Genomic DNA, 18,295 nt, shown 5'->3' with positions numbered 1-18,295 from the left:
TATGTTTTTCTACTTTTTAAACTTTTTTTAAAAAAACAAGAACACAAACACACACATTAGCCTAGGCCTACACAGAGTCAGGAATATCAAAACATAGGCGCTAGGCAATGAAAAAGTTTCAGATCCATTATAATCTTATTGGATTACAGTCATACATGGGGTTAATCATTGACCAAAATGTCATTATATGGCATATGACTGTATATTTGTTTTATGAAATATATGTATATATTCATACATACATATGCACAAGGATGTTTATTGTGACAAATAAAGTGATCTGAAGTTTTATTTTTGAAAATTTAATAATCTCCTTTCCTCTCTCTACCCCTCTACAGGTCAACACGTTTAGATCTTATTCTTTATAATAGTGAGTAATACTTTCTTTTATAAATATACAATAATTTTTACCTCTCTCCAATTTATGAACATTCTGAAAAGTCAATAAGCATCCTGTGTATAGGTATACATGAATATAAGCATACATATATTTCATAATATGAATATATAGTCATGCGCCATATAATGACATTTTGGTCAATGATTAAACCCACATATGACTGCAATCCCGTAAGATTATAATGAATTGGCCGGGCGCAGTGGCTCATGCCTATAATCCCAGCACTTTGGGAGGCCAAGGCGGGTGGATCACGAGGTCAAGAGATCGAGACCATCCTGGTCAACAAGGTGAAACCCCGTCTCTACTAAAAATACAAAAATTAGCTGGGCATGGTGGTGCGAGCCTGTAGTCCCAGCTACTTGGGAGGCTGAGGCAGGAGAATTGCTTGAACCCAGAAGGTGGAGGTTGCGGTGAGCTGAGATTGTGCCATTGCACTCCAGTCTGGGTAACAAGAGCGAAACTCCGTCTCAAAAAAAAAAAGATTATAATGAATCTGAAAATTTTCCATTGCCTAGTGCCTATGTTTTGATGTTCCTGACCCTGTGTAGGCTTAGACTAATTAGTTTTGATATTAATTATAATAATGGTTACCACTTATTAACCCGTACTATGTACCAAGTATAGCAGGAATTTACATATTTATAATTCTCACGAGAACATGTAAAAACAATGTCTTCAGTTGCCTATGGAAAATTGAGGCTCAGATTGGCAGTCAAGTGGTGGAGCCAGGATTCAGCCCCTGGCCCAGCTGCTGAGAAAGTTTTTGCTTTTCTTCCAGTTCCTACCATGGCTGCATGGTCTTGTGTGTAGCCCCTAAAAGGGAGCAGGAAATGCCCTTCTTCTCTCTGGACAAGGGAGCCATAAGAAGGAGGTCCCTAGTGTGTACAACCACTGCCGATTTTGGTCCTGGAAAGAAATAATAAAGAATAAAGCAAAAAAAAAAAAAAACCCTTCCTTTATCATTGAGTGCATTGTCACCAGTCCTACCTGACTGCTCCTTTCCACCACACCCACAGCAATGGGCTGCCTTACTGAGTCATTTTTAATCGTCAGTCCACTATCCAGTGAATTATTGCATATTCATAAGTTGGAATGTGGACAGTCAGGAAGGCCAGCATGGAAGAGGTAAGCACCTGAAACTTGATTAGGGAGACGGAGTCAGAGAATAGTGATGCTCTTTGGTTGTGGTGCTACATCATGGGTTGCTGAGTTCCAGTCCTGCTGTGAGTAAGTTCTGTGGTGTAGAGGAAGGTATTTAAATTCCCAGTGCCCTTGATTTTCTCTTCTGTAAAACGTAGATGAAAATAGTTCCTACTTCTTAGTGTGCCTGTGTGTGTACGTGAGTGTGTATTAAATGAATTAATACACAGAAAGCCCTTGGAAAAGTTCCCACCACAGGGTAAGCTTAAAATACATGCAGGCTATTATGATTACTATTAAGACCAATCCTCAGATTCTAAGTCTAATAAGATAGTTTACTTTTGATGTGATTACCCTGTTATTACCAACGTCATAATGATAATGCCTACATTTATACCATGAGTTTAAAGAATGGTAAGATCAAATCGAGGTTAATAAACATTTAAATTCTGATGTGCTTGTGACACAATAATGTTCACGGGTGACACCAAAAATATTAAATTCTCATTTGCTTTCATGAATATGGGTTTATTTGAGGAGAGGCCTCATTTTTTTTGTGACTCCTGTTAATTTTCACGACTGTCCTTGTTGCTGTAGGGCTATGTCTTTTCTGATCTTGGATGTTGGGGAGATGAGCAATAAGTAGGTAAGAGAGTTGTGTGTGAAAGCAGAAGTGCAGTCGGTGAGTGTTGAGAGTAACATATCCGTAAAGAAAACGGCAATGTTTTCTACCCTCAACATTGAGATATATGATGAATATATTTATCTGTTGACAGAGCTGTTTAGGTTTTGGTTTATTTGTTTAGATTTCATGTAAAATTTTTCTGGTAATTTTTTGTTATTTAATTATCTTCCCAGAAAAGAATTCTTTTCTTTTTTTCTGGGCTTGGGGCACATTTATTTATCTTTTTCTGAGCTGTTAAGCAGTTAGAAAATCATTTTAAATGGAATTTTTTTTTCTTTTTTTTTGAGACGGAGTTTCACTGTTGTTACCCAGACTGTAGTGCAATGGCATGATCTCGGCTCACCGCAACCTCCGCCTTCTGGGTTCAAGCAATTCTCCTGCTTTAGCCTCCCGAGTAGCTGGGACTACAGGTGCGCACCACCATGCCCAACTAATTTTTGTATTTTTAGTAGAGATGGGGTTTCACCTTGTTGACCAAGATGGTCTCGATCTCTTGACCTCGTGATCCACCCGTCTCGTGCTCCCAAAGTCCTGGGATTATAGGCGTGAGCCACTGTGCCCGGCCCGGAAATTTTTTGATATACATGATGATTTTTATCAGTACTTGAAAACAGTCAGCTGTTTATTTTGTTCACAAAGAAATATTTTAATAGGAATACTTTTGACAAGATATCTCAAACCATCTGAATAGAGAATCATAAATAGCTTTAAAAGAATCATGAACTTATTCGCAAAAAGAATGAAGTTCAGTATAACATTTAAGTTGGCATTTTGACATTGTAGATAATGTTTACTTGGGACACACATGAAATTAAAGTTGATTCATTAACATTTAGTAACTGTCTTTATTTCTTCATTTAAACCAGATGTTTTATATTTTATTTAGCAAAACATCTTAATATTATTTTTACTTTCGAATGTTTGTAGAACATTTAAATTAACATCAAAAAATTCCTAAGGGAAGGGACAAGTGAAATACTAATATGAACAAGAACTTTTACAAAATCAGAAATATCAAGATTTTGGGGGGGCTAGTGTGTATCTGTTTAATTATCTACTTTATCTTATATGTGATTTTATCTTTCATTTTATTTCTCTTCTTCATTGGGAAGAAAAAATTATCTAAAGGTCCTATCTCAGTCCCTGAAGAAATAAATCAAGAAGAGTAGCGAAGATGGAGGAGATTGAGTGGGAGGTAAAATTAGAATAGTTGCAATCAGTAAAAATCTTAAAAGTACGTTAGTGAGAGAACCATAAACAAAATATGATAGTGCATATTATATAACATCTATGATTACTCATAATTTATTCACAAGTACATTAAAAATGTAAAACTATGCATAATTATTTAATGTATAATTAAAATTTAAATATCAAATTAAAAACTGGGACAAGCAATACACTTTCCTGTCATCTGAACAGTTCTGGAGTATCATAGGATTATTTCATGTCTGGCAATATTCCACCACCTTCCTGCATCTAACATCAGATTTAATACACAGAGTAGATACTTTTTTTTTAAGACAGAGTCTTGCTCTGTCACTAGGCGCCAGTCTGGAGCTCAGTGGCACAATCTCGGCTCACTGCAATCTCCACTTCCTGGGTTCAAGCAAATCTCCTGTTTCAGCATCCTGAGTAGCTGGGACTACAGGTGTGTGCCACCACATCCAGCTAATTTTTGTATTTTTTAGTAGAGACGGGTTTTCACCATGTTGGCCAGGATGGTCTCGATTTCTTGACCTCGTGATCTGCCCACCTTGGCCTCCCAAAATACTGGGATTACAGGAGTGAGCCACTGCGCCCGGCCGAGTAGATATTTTTTGATCATACCGTTAAGCACTTATAATGAATCTTAGAGCTGAAGCCACATAGCAGCCTTGAAAATTATGCTGTATGCCTTTGAATGGATGGGCACTCAAGTAGGCTGGTATAAGAAAAAGCACTCAAGCTTTTGTTGTTGTTGTTTTTACTATTTTAAAAGTCATTTGCACTCTTTTTCTTTCCGCTACTCTTGATTTTGGAGGTTCCAAATGGCCTTTCTGCATTCAAAGAATGGTTCCTAGGTCTGCGGCAGAGCATAGTCCACTGACCAGCTGTATGGCATCCCAGGGGAGCTTCTTAGAGCTACAGGCTCTCAGGCCCCTTTCCAGATCTGCTGAATTGGAATCCGCATTTTAATAGGATCTCCAGTTGCTTCACATGGCATCCAAGTTTGAGGAGCCCTGCCAGAGGAGATAGGTTTGAATTACAGGCCGATATTATTGTCTATATTCCTGGAGGGATTGCTTAATTTTCCAAACCTATTTAGGTTCCGTTGCTGTTTAAATGATCCCAGGGGCGCCTAATATTCCTGTTGGAAGTTTCTAAGTCTCCAATAGGGAAGATCACCTTCATTATTGTTACCAGTATGAGTAACAATAATGAGCAATATGATTTCCATTGATTAGCTACCCACTAGTTGGGCATGATGCAAAATGTCTCATCTGTGTATTTCACATATAATCCTCTCAACAACTCAGCCGAAGAGGTTTTAATAAGACACTTTACAGAAAAGAAAACCGAGGCTAGGGGTTATTTGTTCAAGGTTAAATATACAGTGTTAATTCTGAAATCAAACCCAAGTTCGTCTCACCTAAGCCACAAACCACTCCCAAACCCTCGTTTTTGTTTTTGTTTTTTAAAATAATACTATATTGCCACCATTCCAGTTTGGTCTTTCTGAAGTAAGGAAGGGCATATAAAATTCTCCTATTTGTCTGGGATCAGAAAACAAACCTGCGTAGGCCCAGAGAGAAAAATATGGCATGTTCTCACATGTATGTAAGGGCTAAACTGGAAAGAGAGAGCAGAATGGTAGATACCAGAGGTTGAGAAGGGAAGGTGGGGATGAGGAGAAGTTAGTTAATGGGCACAGTTAGCCAGAAGAAATAAGTTTTAGAATTCAACACTACTATAGGTAAACTGTTAATAATTGATTGTGCAATTCAAAATAGCTAGAAGAGAAGAATTCCAATGTTTCCAGTACAAATAAAAGATAAATGTTTGAGGTGATGGATATCCTAATTACCCAGACTCGATCATTGCATATTGTATACATGTATCAAAATATCACATGTATGTATAATTATGTACCTATGTACAACTATGATAGACCAATGAAAAAGAAAATGAACCTGCGTACAGGCATATGTTGATATTTATTGTGGCTCTTATTTCCGTTTTCTGATTCTGACTTATAAAGTCTAGAATAAGGTTCCTTAAATTTGTAAAATCTTTGTACATTTTTGTGATTTTTTTTTTTTGCAAATGTCTGGAAAGATCATTCATAGTTTTGTTTACATTGAATTTTCAAAAAAGGCCATGACCCACAAATTGTTAAGAACCAGCACCCCACTCAGCTAGTACCTCCATGGCCCTCAGCTGTTGAAGTTCCCACCAGTCAGCTGGCATCATTTCATCCCTCCCAAAAGGCACTTTTCCCAGTGCCTTCTTCCCAAATCATTCCTTCTCATTCTTGCCCTGGCATCAGAATCACCTCTAGACCCTGTTCAGAACACAGCTGCTCAGGCCCCATAGGGCTGAGAAAGCTATATGTTTAAGAAGCTCCACAAATGATTCTGATCTAGACTGCTGTAAGTCAGCACAATTTCTTTCCTTCCTCTCCCTTCCTCTCTCCCACCCTCCCTCCCTCCCTTCCTTCCCTGCCTCCATCCCTTTTTCTTCCTTTCTTTCCTTTCTCTTTTCTTTCTTTCTTCCTCTTTCTTTCTTTCTTTTTTCTTTCTTTCTTCTTTCTTTCTTTCTTTCTTTCTTTCTTTCTTTCTTTCTTTCTTCCTTCTTTCTTTCTTTCTTTCTTCCTTCTTTCTTTCTTTCCCTCTCTCACTTTCTTTTCTTTCTTTCTTTTCTTCTTTCTTGACAGGGTCTCACTCTGTCACCCAGGCTGAGTGCAGTGGCACAATCATGGCTAACTGCAGTCTCAACCTTTCAGGCTCAAGCGATCCTCCCCCTCAGGCTCCTGAATAGCTGGGACCACAGGTGTGCACCACCCTGCCCAGCTAATTTTAAAAAATTTTGTAGAGATCGAGTTTCACCATGTTTCTCAAGTTTATCTCAATCTCCTAGGCTCAAGTGATCTCCCCACCTTGGTTTCCCAAAGTACTGGGATTACAGGCATAAGCCACAACAGCCAAACTCAATTTTCTTTACAAATTTTCAACAAAAGAAGATACTTCATGACTGTCTTCTTGCGGAATGATCTCCTGGAGGGAGACCCAGAGTAGCCCAGTCCTTTCACAAGAGACTCCTCACCGTCTAGATACCGGCTTTCCTGGTTAGATCCTAAGTAAAGAAAGAGAGGTGAGCAAAGGAAAAGAAGGTATTTCCACCTTCACAAGTTTATAAAAAATAATGCCAGCATTTCAATATTAACAGAATTGTCCTCATTTTTTGAAATGCAAGTAATTGATGCCTTCACAGAAGTAAGCTAGAAATCTTTTGCAAATACCCCATACACAGTGGTGTGCTGGTAAATGTTTTACAATGAGTTCTGATTTGTAGCACTGCCTATTTCCATGGTATAAATACTCCCACCTTGGCCAATCTGAAGCTACCAACATGAGGTCACTTGGCTCACAAATTCCCTGAAAATTAAAAAAGGCTTTCATAAGCCATTACAAGCCAGCCCCTCCCACCGCTGCATATGTAGAGTGATTATTTGGGATAGATGGCTCTGGTTTCTCCATAGGTGCAGGCATGCAGAATGACTCAGAAAGCTCCATTCGCTCCTTTATTCCCCTTCAAAGGATTCTACTGTGTGGCTACTCCTTCTGAAACTAGTGCTTGTTCAACATCGAAAGTCTTTCGTGATGATGTTGAAAAAATAACATCCTGAAGATGTTTGACAAATTTACTTGACTTTTGAGTTATTTTCCTTTACAGAGAATAAAAAAATGTTCCAAAGATCTTCTGGGAAGAGATCATTCAAGTGAGTTTTTATATTCTTGATTTTGTTTTAGGTAGTTAATGCTACTACCATTATATCTATGGATTAGTAAATTGACATTTTTCTCCTTCATTTATCTGTGTCTGCTAGAAGTGTTTGACATTCTCCACTCACACAGGTTCTGATGACATTACTTTTACTCATCATCTATTTGAAAGGATGAGCTGTTCATTCATGGGCATAAAGAGCAATGACTGAGGAAATGGACTAGTGTTTTTCCATTAATTTTTATAATCCTGTCTTAGTTCACTATGATGATCTACAGTTTTCTTTTTGTTCTAGAGAACCGTCAAAATTGTCATTGACATTTATTGACAACCATGATTTGTACAGGACAGTTTTAGAAACTTGAATACCAGTAGTTTGTCATGCAAAAGATACAGCCCTGCTTCTCTAGAATCAGATAATCTAGAGATTATATAGTCCAGCCTCCACAGCTTGTCTCTTAGATACCTTTCTGCTTCTATGGGAATTAATGACTTCCCAACCGTTCTATCTTTCAATAGCTCTAACTGAAAGAAAATTTGTTCTTCAGCTGTGCACTCTCTCTGTACCTTCTAGTTACTGACTGTAGATTTTTCCTCTGGAGTTTTGTAGAACAAACCAAATTGTTCCTCACAAAAAACCTTGGAAAAGTTGCAGAACTTTTGACCTTTGGAAACTTGATGCTGCCCCCTAACGTTTCTTCTCAACCTATGAAATGAACTCCTCATGGAAATTACTTTCCAAAATAGATATAAAAATCACAGTCAAATATGTTAATGAGAGAATCAGCAAAATTGATTCACTTGAATCACAGTCACTGCCGTAAGTCAGGTGCATTCATGTTTTCTTTCCATTGCTTCTAGTGTCACTTCAGTTACCTCTGTTTTTTGCTTAACTTCTTAGACAAATTTATCTTTCCAATTTATCTTATTTTATTTGATAAGAATATTAGTGAAAAACAGCAGAATCTTCTGAGTTACCTAAGATAAGTAGAAGCTAATCATTCTAAAAGATGCTTTAAGGTCCAAAAACCCTCTTCGGTGAATAAGTGCACAAAGGCATTTTGATAAGCATTTGATGTAGCCAATAACTATTACAGCATAAAAAAAATTACCGGTCCTTTTGGTGATGAATATCTACAGAAAGATTTCAAATTATGAAACTAAATCATTAAAACAATCTCTGCCTTATCTGATTTGTATATTAAAACTTCTCTGTGCTCACTTAACAATGTTCTTAAAGAAGTCAAAGGTTTTTATTTTTCTTTTCTTTTTTTTTTTGAGATGGAGTCTTGCTCTGCTGTCCAGGTTGGAGGTACAGTGGCATGATCTCAGCTCACTGCAACCTCTGCCTCCTGGGTTCAAGCAATTCTCCTGCCTCAGCCTCTGGAGTAGCTGGGATTATAGGCACCCACTACCACGTCCAGATATTTTTTGTGTTTTTAGTAGAGATGGTGTTTCGTCATGTTGGCCAGGCTGGTCTTGAGCTCCTGACCTCATGCGATCCGCCTTGACCTCCCAAAGTGCTGGGATTACAGACATGATCCACCGTGCCTAGCCACAAGTCAAAAATTTTTCTGATTCTGTAGGCTTTCATAGGTAGCTGCTTCTTCTTATTATTCTAATAAGGTGTTTTGTGTTACTAATGTTAAATAATTTATTTCTGTGAATATTGAATGATGAATTTATATGAATAGGAGCAGAGATTATATTGTCTTTTTTATTGTGAAGATCGTCTTGTAGGACAGGACGATAGAGAGAGCAGAAGGAATTTTGAATATCTGATATTATTGTTGACAAATATTTTAGAAAAATCATGTAATAGGTTAAAGTAAATTTTCTTCATTGATTTATTATGGCTGATATTTAGGGCAAAGGGTGTTATAATCTTGTGAGTCAGTAACTGCTAGGATAACTGATTCAGGCAGAACAATGTCCCTTGGCCTCCTTACTTTTCCTTCTCCCTAAGTTGAATTGATAATGATGCAATGCTTTGGAAACAGCTCTATATTAATATAAGGTAAAAAAGCCCACACAAAGTAAAAAAAGCTTCTTTTAATTATCCTAGCATGAAATGAAACAAAAAGAAAAGTAACAGAGTAGAGGCTAATTTTGTTATATTTCTTTTATTTCTTTCTTTCTTTCTTTCTTTTTTTGAGATGGAGTCTTGCTGTTGTACAGCCTGGAGTGCAGTGGTGTGATCTTGGCTCACTACAACCTCCGCCTCCCAGGTTCAAGCAATTCTCTTGCCTCAGCCTCTTGAGTAGCTGGTACTACAGGTGTGTACCACTATGCCCAGCTAATTTTTTACAATTTTTTTTTTTTTTTTAGTAGAGACTGGGTTCCACCAGTTTGGCCAGGCTGGTCTCAAACTCTGACCTCAGGTGATCTGCCTGCCTTGGCCTCCCAAAGCACTGGGATTATAGCATGAGCCACTGTGCCTGGCTTATAGCCTCATTGTATTTCTAATAATGTGTTTCAAAATTCTTCAGATTTTTAGACCTCAATTTCCCCTTTTGGAGAACCTTTGGAGAAACCAGAAGCCATCTATCTCAAATAATTGCTCTCCACATGCAATAGTAGATTGTATTAGGCTTTTACCGGCTTATGAGAGCTTTTGTCATTTTCAGGAAATTTGTGAGCCAAGTGACCACATATTGGTAGCTTCAGATTGGCCAGGGTGACAGAATTTACACCATGGAAATAGGCAATGCTACAAATTAGAGCTGAGTGTGAAACATTTACCAGCACACCACTGTGTATGGGATATTTGTAAAAAGTTTCCAGTTTTCTTTTGTGAAGGCATCAAATACTTTGATTTCAGAAAGTGAAAGGATTTCTGCTAATACTGGAACTCTGACATTATTTTATAAAACTATGAAGCTGGAAATACCTTCTATTCTTTTGCTCACCCCTCTTTCTTCCATTAGAATTTTACTAGAAATATTCTAGATGTCATATGTAAGATAACGTTAAAATTTAAGATTAAAAGCAAATGCATAATTAATATCACAAGATGATTCTGCAATATGTATCTGCAGAATAATTCTTTTTTTTTTTTTATAAGATGGGGTTTCACCATGATGGCCAGGCTGGTCTTGAACTTCTGACCTCAGGTGATCCACCCACCTCGTCCTCCCAAAGTGCTAGGATTACAGGCGTGAGCCACTGCTCCCGGCTGGAATAATTCTATAATATATTCCATCTTGACTGCCCATTAAAAATCAGATGAAGTGAGATTTCACTTTTAAGATATGTTGATTTGGTAGTTTTCTAAATTTCACTCTGAAGGAAGTAAGAAGCAAGAGGAGAGAATATAATGCTTCTATACTCTATCATTTCTTTTACAATCATTTTTTTGTTCCTTTGCCTTTTTTTGGTTTCCTTTTCTCACTTCTTTCTTTACTTTTCCTCATTTCTTCTGTAAACGAGGAATCTATTTTTATAAGCGTAATACTCCCTCGTGTTGTTTACTGGATCTCTGGAGACGTGCATTTCCTTTAGGAATATGCCCAGCATTTTTAGGCTGCTAAAATGTGCCAAAACATGAGCCAATTAATGATGTTCTTATTGATGAAGTCTAGGAAACTTGCAGGTTCAGTTTCTGCAAGAATGATTTACTGGCTATAATAGGTTAGAATGTCAAACAAGGGGAAACAATTAGTAGCACTAATGTTTTAGCCCCAGTTTTATGACTGAGGGAGGATCATCGATGAAAACGCCCATCTGTTCCAACGATGTTTCCAACTTGCTTGCATAGCAGTTTGTAAATCAAATCAGTGCAGTGATTGTGAGGCTTATAGAGTCATTTGTTTGTCTGTTTTTCAAAATCACTGCTTATGTGCACATTTTATCATGGTATCTTTGAAATATGGTGTTTTATCTGTGGATATTACACTATTGTTATTCAGCAGTATGTTTGTTACATGTACCTAGAACACGTATTTTCAAATTGTCACCAGCTCCAAGAATTATGTAATCAGTGAGTTAAATATATAACTTCCAAATGAATTAGTGGACCTATATTTGGAAAAAATTTAATGTTGGCGGAAGAATAGATTCATCCCAGTGTGAGTTTCCTCTCTATTTTCAGGATAAAAGATGAGAGAATTCTGTTACTATAATCAAGTTCTTTCTTAAAATACCCTTAACCTACTTTTTTTCTTCTAAATAATGATGCTCCACTTCTTACATAGAATTTCACAATTTACAATCCACATTCACATTTGTTATTTCATTTCCCATTGGATATTTTCCCTCTGCTGTTTTCTTCCCATATAAAGGCCACTGTATAATTGGCTCCAAGATTTGAAAGCGGTCTTCAAATCATCTCTTCAATTACTGTACCAAGTGATCGACCTGTCTGTTATTTCCAAAAAGAGAAGAAAATACTAGATAGTTAGACAGATCCATCATGGGACCAAATACCAGAGTGAAAGTAAATTTTCTTTTCATGGGAATAGAAGACAGTATTATTTTTGACTTTTGTCTTTTTATTCGATCCCTTCCTTTCTTCCTCTCTTCCTTCCTTCCTTCCTCCCTTCTTCCCTCCCTCCTTCCGTTTTTTCTTCCTTCCCTCCATCCCCCTTCCCTCCTTCCTTTCTTCCCTTCTTCCCTCCTTTCTTCCTTCTTTCCTTCCTTTCTTCCATCCTTCCACTCTCCTTCCATTTCTCTTTTATTTTGAGACAGAGTTTCGCTCCTTTTGCCCAAGCTGGAGTGCAATGGCACAATCATAGCTCACTGCAACCTCCACCTCCTGGGTTCAAGTGATTCTCCTGCCTTAGCCTCCCAAGTAGCTGGGATTACAGGTGCTATAGGCACACACCACCATGCCCAGCTGATTTTTTGTATTTTTTAGTAGAAACAGGGTTTTGCTATGTTAGTCAGGCTGGTCTCGAACTCCTGACCTCAGGTAATCCACCCGCCTCGGCCTCCCAAAGTGCTGGGATTACAGGCATGAGCCACCACGCCAGCCTTGATCATTTCTCACATGCTTACCCTACTGACCTGTGGACATCTGCTTTAGTGCTCTCTGGTCACTTTAAGGCATAAATTTCTTTTACCATTTGGGAACGTTGCTAACTTGCCTCCATTTTCAAATTTCACCCATGTGGATGTGGGTTTCTGGAGTGTAAAAGAGTAATATTTTATTTTTGAGGCAAGAAACTTCTTTAAAGCTACTTTTTACTGATTTAGTTATTTCAAATCATATTAATACAAATTAGGGCAAAATAAGAGTTACAAATCTGGACTTAAAATCATTTTTCTGCTCTGGTTTGGAATTTATGCAGCTATTTCTGCCTTAATTAAAACTGTGGATATTTTTAAAGCTTAGAATTTATTCTTATCTTATTCTGACGAGAATGCAAATCCAACCAGGTACATTAGTTGTTCTGTGATATAGATGGAAAAAGAAACTCGGCCCAGCCAGGCTGGATTATTTGGTTTATGAAGTGATCGTCTTTTAATAATGGCTTGATTGATGATCGTGTGCCATGTGAAGTAACTGGAAGGCTCATTTTTACACGAAATTGTGGGAAAATTGATGCAATGGGGAAAAGGTGCTTGCTGAGCCTATAAAGTGCAAACCTGTGCAAATATAATGATTCCTCAATTGCAAGATCAGGAACTCAGGATTACTGTGTAAAAAGGAAAATAAATTAGTGAAGAAAATAAGACGAATGTAAAATCAACCATCCCCAGTGTCCTGAGGATGTTCTTCAGTGCTTCACGCTGCCTTTGCCCCGTTGCTAGGAGAGAGATGAGCTAACGCACAGGGACTTGTACATTACCAGCCGGATCCCCATAGCTGGCAGCTGCAACCTGTTAAACCTGGGGCTTGTTCTTCTATGTAAACACCATAAACGGGAAGGCAAACGTCATCCATTTGCACAGAAAAGAAAATTGATGATGAAAAGCTGTCACTGCTTTGCTTAAAAAATGTGTAAGGTAAAGAATGTATTGACTCACAGAGGGCCATTCAAAATCTGAAGTCTTCAATTTTATTGCTATTTCTGTTCTAAGGATTCTGAAGGCAAAGTTTCTTCAGAATCTGTTGTTAAGTCTTTACAATAAAAATAGCTTCGGGGAGCTGCTCGCCTAGAGAAGTTTTGTGGTGACCCTGGAGATTTGGGAAATCAGCTGTTCACAATACTGCTGCCTTCCTTCCCAAAGAGTTTCCATTCCTACCTGGGGTTGCTGGATAGAGCAAGGAGCCATTGAGACCTCCTGATATTCCACCTGGGGTGCAGCCTCCTTGAAGCTGCCTCAAGCCCCCTTCAGTTACTCCTTTATTCCCTTCATAGTTCCAGAGGGTTTTCAAGCGTCTGCAGCTGCACCTCTGTCTCAAGGGCAAGCTCTACTCTCAGCCATGCAAGGATGGATTGAAAAACAAGACCATTGATTTACTCATTTGCTCAAAAATTGAACTGACATTTATCGTGCCTCTACTCTATGTGGGGGCACAGGTGACAGAGTAGTGAGCTAAAATAGATTCTATCCCAGGACTAATAGACCTTACAGTCTGAGCGAGAGAGGGGTTAATCCAACAACTACATTTATGAATGTATATTTTCAAACTGAGGTAGTAATAATAACAAATCCAGCCTGGGCAAGATGACAAAACCTCACCTGTACAAAAAAATTAGATGGACATGGTGCTGCACACCCACAGTCCTAGCTACTCAGGAGGCTGATGTGGGAGGATCATCTGAGCCCGAGAGGTTGAGGCTGCAGTGAGCCATGACTGTGCCACAGCACTCTAGACTGGATGACAGAGTGAGCCTCTGCCTAAAAAAAAAAAAAAAAAAAAAAAAATTAAGTAAATAAAAATAAACGAAAATAAAATAACAAAGGACCTGGACCTAGACTGAAGATACTTCGAGGAAACTGTATTTAGCCACACTGAGAAGGATGTGTGGATAAAATGTGTGAATGTGTGAAGCAGAGAGCATTATAGGCATGAGCCCCGTGGCTGAAGGAAGCATGGCTGAAACACAGGAGGGAACGGCTGTGCCTCAGAAGGCGAGAAGCACCAGGCCAAACCATGTGGAGATTAAAGATTATGTAGAGAATTTTGGTCTTTATCATGAAAGCAAAGGGGAAGTTACTGATGGGTTCTTAGATGGAGGTGACCTGAGGAGGGTTGTGTTTTAAAAAGAAAACTGTGGCTTTGGGAGGGAAAAGAGCCGGAGAGAGGCCAGAAGGTTGGAGGGAATATCCCAGTTTGGAACCTCGAAGCAGTTTAGTTATAGATCCAGCATTCCTTCACTGTTGCCTCACTCCTGAACATCGTCCATTGCACGTCTGAGTCTTCTTCCAGACTCTGCATTCCTTCAGTTTAGGAATGCTGACATATTTGCTTTTGCATCTGACCCTGGGATTCCATATCAAGAAAGGCTATATTTAAACAATGCGGCTCTTCCCCATCTCACAAGTTGTATCAGTTGGCTTAAAGCAACATTGCTCTTCTGTATTCCGGTGATAACATTATATAGTGATCTAATTTATTCCTGAGGACAGGAGTTAGAGATACACTTGCCTTTTCTTTTGCTGTCATCTGTGTCTTGCACTTCCCCCCCATACTTTCATATCTTCAACATAATGACCTTTGTGGTCCTGTCTTCACTTCAACCTAAAGCATTGTTATTGTCATTATATATTGGGGGATATTTTACCTGAGAGAAATCTGCAGATTTGGAAAGAAACCACGTCGTACATGTTCTGAGTCTGAAAATCAGGAGTTGCAAACTTAAATGAGGAAAGCAGCAATAGGGAGTGGTGCAGCCTGTGGCAGACGTAGGGGGAGCATGCTCTATCCCAAAGCATTCAAACACAAATACAAAATATCCTGTGCTAGCTAAACCTGGGGCAAAGTTGGCTTGGTGACTAAGGGTTTGTTCTTTCTTCTTTAAGTGATTAAAGAAGAGATTTAAACCCTGATAAGTCATAACAATTTTCAGTGTAATTAGGGGTGGTGGGCCAAGCTTTATTGTGTGATGTGGAGCTTCGAAGTTGTGTTGGGGAAGAGAGCAAGACCAGAATGCCTCCTTGGTGCAATCTTCTCAAAAAACCTTGTGAAGCCAGCTTCTAATCTTCCCCTGGCTACTTGTTCACTCTCTCTAATGGGCTGCTGCAGTTTCTCCTGTGCCTCAATCAAATGAATACATCCAGTAAATGAAGGTATAAACTGAATGAGTTTACAGAAAGGAAGCAGGTTACTATGTATGACCTTTGAAATCAGAAGTCAACAGAACATCCCTTCTCACACCTCCTCATCTCTTCTCATTCTTTCTGGGCAAGTCTCTAGGGATAGTTTTATTAGAGACTCTCCCTTAAAGTGAAAACTGAGGGGGGTATAAATAGCCCTGATCCTGCTCCCACCTGATCCTTAGATTAAGATTAGCATAAGCTCAGACTCAGAGGTCACCACAAGGACGTAGTTTTCTGGGGTGAATAGTCACTTAAATCAGACACTCAGGAATCTCACGCAAAGAATGTTTAGTTAACATATTTCCAGGAAAAAAATAATTCCAACTTCTTTTCTTATACCAGGAACCAGCAGTGTTAGTGGTTTTGTAAATGGGAGAATCCTTTCTACTGCAGAAATTGGGCCCATGGGATGGATGCAGCTGAAACAAGCAGAACAACAGGGTTAATTAAGATCACTTTGCTGCTACGTTCTGCAATGTCATTACTCCTCCTAAAACGCAAGGAGAGTCTCACAAATGGGCAAACAGTGACTTTTCTTAGTATTCTGAGCCCTTCAGCAGAATATATCCTCTTTGGACTGCATTTATACCATAAGGATAATAAAAAATATATGCCTTACACATTTTAGTGGGCCGTTGTGAAGAGAAAATTAGATCGTGTATGGCAAGGAACTTCACAATGACAAGCTAACGTGATGTCATAATAATATTAAAGATAATTATAGGAAACACATAGCACTTGATATTTGCCAGACACTGTTCTAAGCATTTACATTCATTATTTTATTTCATTCTTATAGTAACCTTCCTTACGGGTTAGAAACTATTGTTATCTCTATTTTTTAGATGGAAAAACAGAGCCACAGAGAACTGAAGTAACTTGGACAGTAAGAAATGGTGCTAGGATTTGAACCCATGCAGTCTGGCTCCTCTTAATCACTATGATAAACAAAAAAACAAAAACATAGACTTCTAAGTAAACCAGAAGACCAGCATTTGAATCCTGGCTTCACAGGCCGTATGACTATGGGCAGTCTTCTTAAGCAGCCTGAACTTCGGTTTGTTCATCTGCAAAATGAGGTTGGATAATAATATTTATTGATAGATGTTTGGTCAGGATTAAATAAGAAAACATGCAAAAGCACAGTGTTTAACAGGAGGCACATAGTGTATTATTATTATTATGAGTTACCGTGGGTAAAATGGTGTATTAGTCTTGTCAGACTGCCATAGCAAAATACCCACAGACTGGCTGGCTTAAACAATAGAAATTTGTTTTCTCACAGTCCTGGAGGCTAGAAGTTCATGATCAAGGTGCCAACAAGGTTGGTTTCTGGTGAGGCCTCTCTTCCTTGCTTACAGGTGGCAGCCTTCTCACTGTGTTCTCTCACGGTCTTTCCTCTGTGCAGAGGAGAAAGAGGGCTCTGGTGTCTCTTCGTCTCTTTATAAAGACGACAGTCCTGTTGAATTAGAGCTCCACCCTTACAACTTAATGTAACCTTAATTACCTCCTTAATACAGTCACATTGGATGTTAGATCTTCAACATATAAATTTTGGGTGAATGCAATTCAGTCCATCATGGGTGGGTAGCTGGGAAGTGAGGAATAGTAGGATAAAATGGGTATTTTAATGTCTAAGGTAGATTTTTTTTAAGGCATCACTGCTGGAGGAAAAAGAAACCATCAGGTATTCATAATACATTTGTAGGTTTACATATATTTGGCACTGTATGTCACAGAAAACATCTCCATACTATCCATTGTTGATCTTTCAGGTGAGCCGGAATTTAAATACATTGGGAATATGCATGGGAATGAGGCTGTTGGACGGGAACTGCTCATTTTCTTGGCCCAGTACCTATGCAATGAATACCAGAAGGGGAACGAGACAATTGTCAACCTGATCCACAATACCCGCATTCACATCATGCCTTCCCTGAACCCAGATGGCTTTGAGAAGGCAGCATCTCAGGTGAGTGCCAGGCCGCTCAGATCAGGTGTGCTTTCTTCATTTTCTGTTTGTTTGTACATACATATTTATCTAAAAATTATGCCCTCTAACAAAGAGTACAGATGGTGCCGTGGAGGGCATAAGTGATGCATTCATTACTCAACTGTCTGGTAAGAAAACTACAGAATGAAAGGGATGATGGGCAAGTTTCTCTAGCAAAGACTAGGAATGAGAAATTGTAAGAAGTTGATGTTCTAATAGTGTTTTGTTTTATGTTTTTCAATAAATTATTAATCCACTTTTGTGACTAGGTAAGTTTTCTTTTAAAAATCTACAAATATGAAAAATGTCTACTGCTATTTGTTGAAGAGTAACGCTATGAGTGTATCTGGGTGAGCCAGTGTCACAGCGCCCTCTACTGAATTCAAGGAAGAAATACTTTTGGTCAGAACAATGTTTTACTGTTTTCTTGGTTTTTACATATGCTGAATAAAGTTAACAAACAAGCAAAAATCCTACCTCTTAAATAAAAATAATTTAATATATCCTTGCTATTAGATAAGCTGGGAAATAATGCCTTTTTAAGGGAAGATATATGGTGTGTGTTCCTATTTTATTGGGCAGGGGTGGGGAACATTATATTTGTTGTTTTCTAGTTTAAAATAATTTTCTTAGTCTATGGGAACACATTCAAATTAATATTTAGTATGTTTATCTACAGTTAAAAAGATCCAATGACATAGCCTGACATTTAAACCCAGAGAATTTCTGTAAATAAACATAAAATTGATATAATTTCTAAAGTTATGAGAGAAAAATTCTAGTAATATATAAATTAAATGATTTAATATTTAAGGTAATATTCAGAATTTTAAGGCACAACGGCAACAGATTATCATTGCTCTTTTCTGTCTTACTGATTTTT

General features: G+C 38.3%; 1 protein-coding gene across 1 annotated transcript in view; it reads left to right on the top strand.

The window, feature by feature from the left end:
- Positions 1-18,295, top strand: part of CPE (carboxypeptidase E) — a 139,167-nt gene that overhangs the window by 83,306 nt on the left and 37,566 nt on the right. The window contains exon 2 of the mRNA XM_054252815.2: positions 17,195-17,391. Within this exon, the coding sequence (XP_054108790.1) occupies positions 17,195-17,391 (197 nt within the window). The remainder of the gene's footprint in view (positions 1-17,194; positions 17,392-18,295) is intronic.

Source organism: Callithrix jacchus, chromosome 3 (genome assembly GCF_049354715.1).
Source record: "Callithrix jacchus isolate 240 chromosome 3, calJac240_pri, whole genome shotgun sequence".
NCBI lineage: Eukaryota > Metazoa > Chordata > Mammalia > Primates > Cebidae > Callithrix > Callithrix jacchus.
The sequence above is the reverse complement of the archived record's forward strand: the minus strand, read 5'-3'. Positions and strand labels throughout refer to the sequence as shown.